At 59.4% G+C, this 1,217-nt stretch overlaps 1 protein-coding gene across 3 annotated transcripts in view; it reads left to right on the top strand.

Annotated features, from left to right (window-relative positions):
• XG (Xg blood group) overlaps window positions 1-1,165 on the top strand; it is a 17,236-nt gene extending 16,071 nt beyond the window's left edge. For all 3 annotated transcript variants that reach the window (XR_002777827.1, XM_023525062.1, XM_023525061.1), the window contains one exon: window positions 867-1,165. Coding sequence is in view for 2 of the 3 variants with exons in the window: in XM_023525062.1 (XP_023380830.1) it covers window positions 867-1,021 (155 nt within the window). In the remaining variant the exon portion in view is untranslated. The remainder of the gene's footprint in view (window positions 1-866) is intronic.
• Window positions 1,166-1,217: the final 52 nt, after the last annotated feature.

The following is a 1,217-nucleotide window of genomic DNA, read 5'->3' as shown; positions in this document are numbered from 1 at the left end:
AAGCGCCCCCAGTTCCATACCTTAAACACGTTGGAAGACTCTGTTTGCCGAGGTGCCCGTCCTGAAGAAGAACTTAGAGCATAGAATTCCTGGGATTTTCCGAGAATTAAAGTCGTTCATTCTCTGACGGGCTCCTGCCAGGTCCCAAGGGCCAGGTCAATGGAATGTAAAGTCTCTGCAGAAACACGTGCCATGTCCAGCCGCTGGGGCCCGGACGCTGGGTAAAGGGCTCGCCTTGCTCACCTAACTCCAGCCGTATCGTTAGGTACAAAGGTCACGAGACCGGATGTGAGAGGGACGAGATGTTCGGCAGGTGACAGCTAGGCTGTCAGGTCGCCAGGAGTGTGCAGCGGGGCCGGGGTCCGGGCGGGAGGGGCGTCCTGGGCGAAGGGCCTGGGGCCGGAAGCTGTGCTGAGCTTGAGGGACAGGCAGAGGTCCTGGTGGCGAAAGCCATGGACCCGCCCGGCGTCACGGAAAGCATAAGACGCCGTCCACACGTGTGACGCGTCTGCCCGGGTGCTGTGCCCGGCTGCGGGGCACGGTCCTTGCATTTGCGGTCACCCCGGAGACCTGATGTGGACAGTCGCGCGTCTTCCCTGTGAATTTCAGGGGGTCCCTGAGCCTCTTGCTGCACGAACCAGGCGGGGGGAGAGGGAGTCTGGGCGCCAGGATGAACGTCTGGTCTTGTTTTTTTTTTATGAAGCTTTATATTCACAGCTTTTCAGCAGCCTGTTTTTAATGGAACAAGCAGTTTCACGGATGTCGTGGCCGGCGGACGTGCCCAAGCCGTTACGTCGTCGTGTGTGTGGGTGTTCTTTGTGGGGCGGACTCCGTTTCCCTAAAATCACGGTGCGATTTCCCTACAGATATCTACCCGAGGCCGAAGCCACCAGCCCCGCGCCCGCAGCCCGGGATTTCGGACAGCGGAGGAGGTAGGGCGGCTGGACGCCGGGTGTTCCGCGGGTGCGTGGGGCTCAGCGTGCCATCTCGAAGTTCCCTCCCGGCGCAGGTTCTCCTGTAAGGGGTCGGCTCCCCACCAGCCCCCCGAGCAGGGGATGGCGACAGTGAGCTCCCCTTAAAATGCACCACGCCCCAAACACATTTTCCGTTCCTCTCCGGGAAGGCGCATCTTCGTCCTTGGTCACCTGCTTTCGTGTGGGTGTCGTGCTCGGTTTGTTGTTTGTTTTTTTTAAGTATAGCTGACGAGCAATATTATA

This window comes from Pteropus vampyrus, unplaced genomic scaffold (assembly GCF_000151845.1).
Source record: "Pteropus vampyrus isolate Shadow unplaced genomic scaffold, Pvam_2.0 Scaffold521, whole genome shotgun sequence".
NCBI classification, from domain to species: domain Eukaryota; kingdom Metazoa; phylum Chordata; class Mammalia; order Chiroptera; family Pteropodidae; genus Pteropus; species Pteropus vampyrus.
Note: the sequence above shows the minus strand (reverse complement) of the source record. Positions and strands in the feature narration are given on the sequence as shown.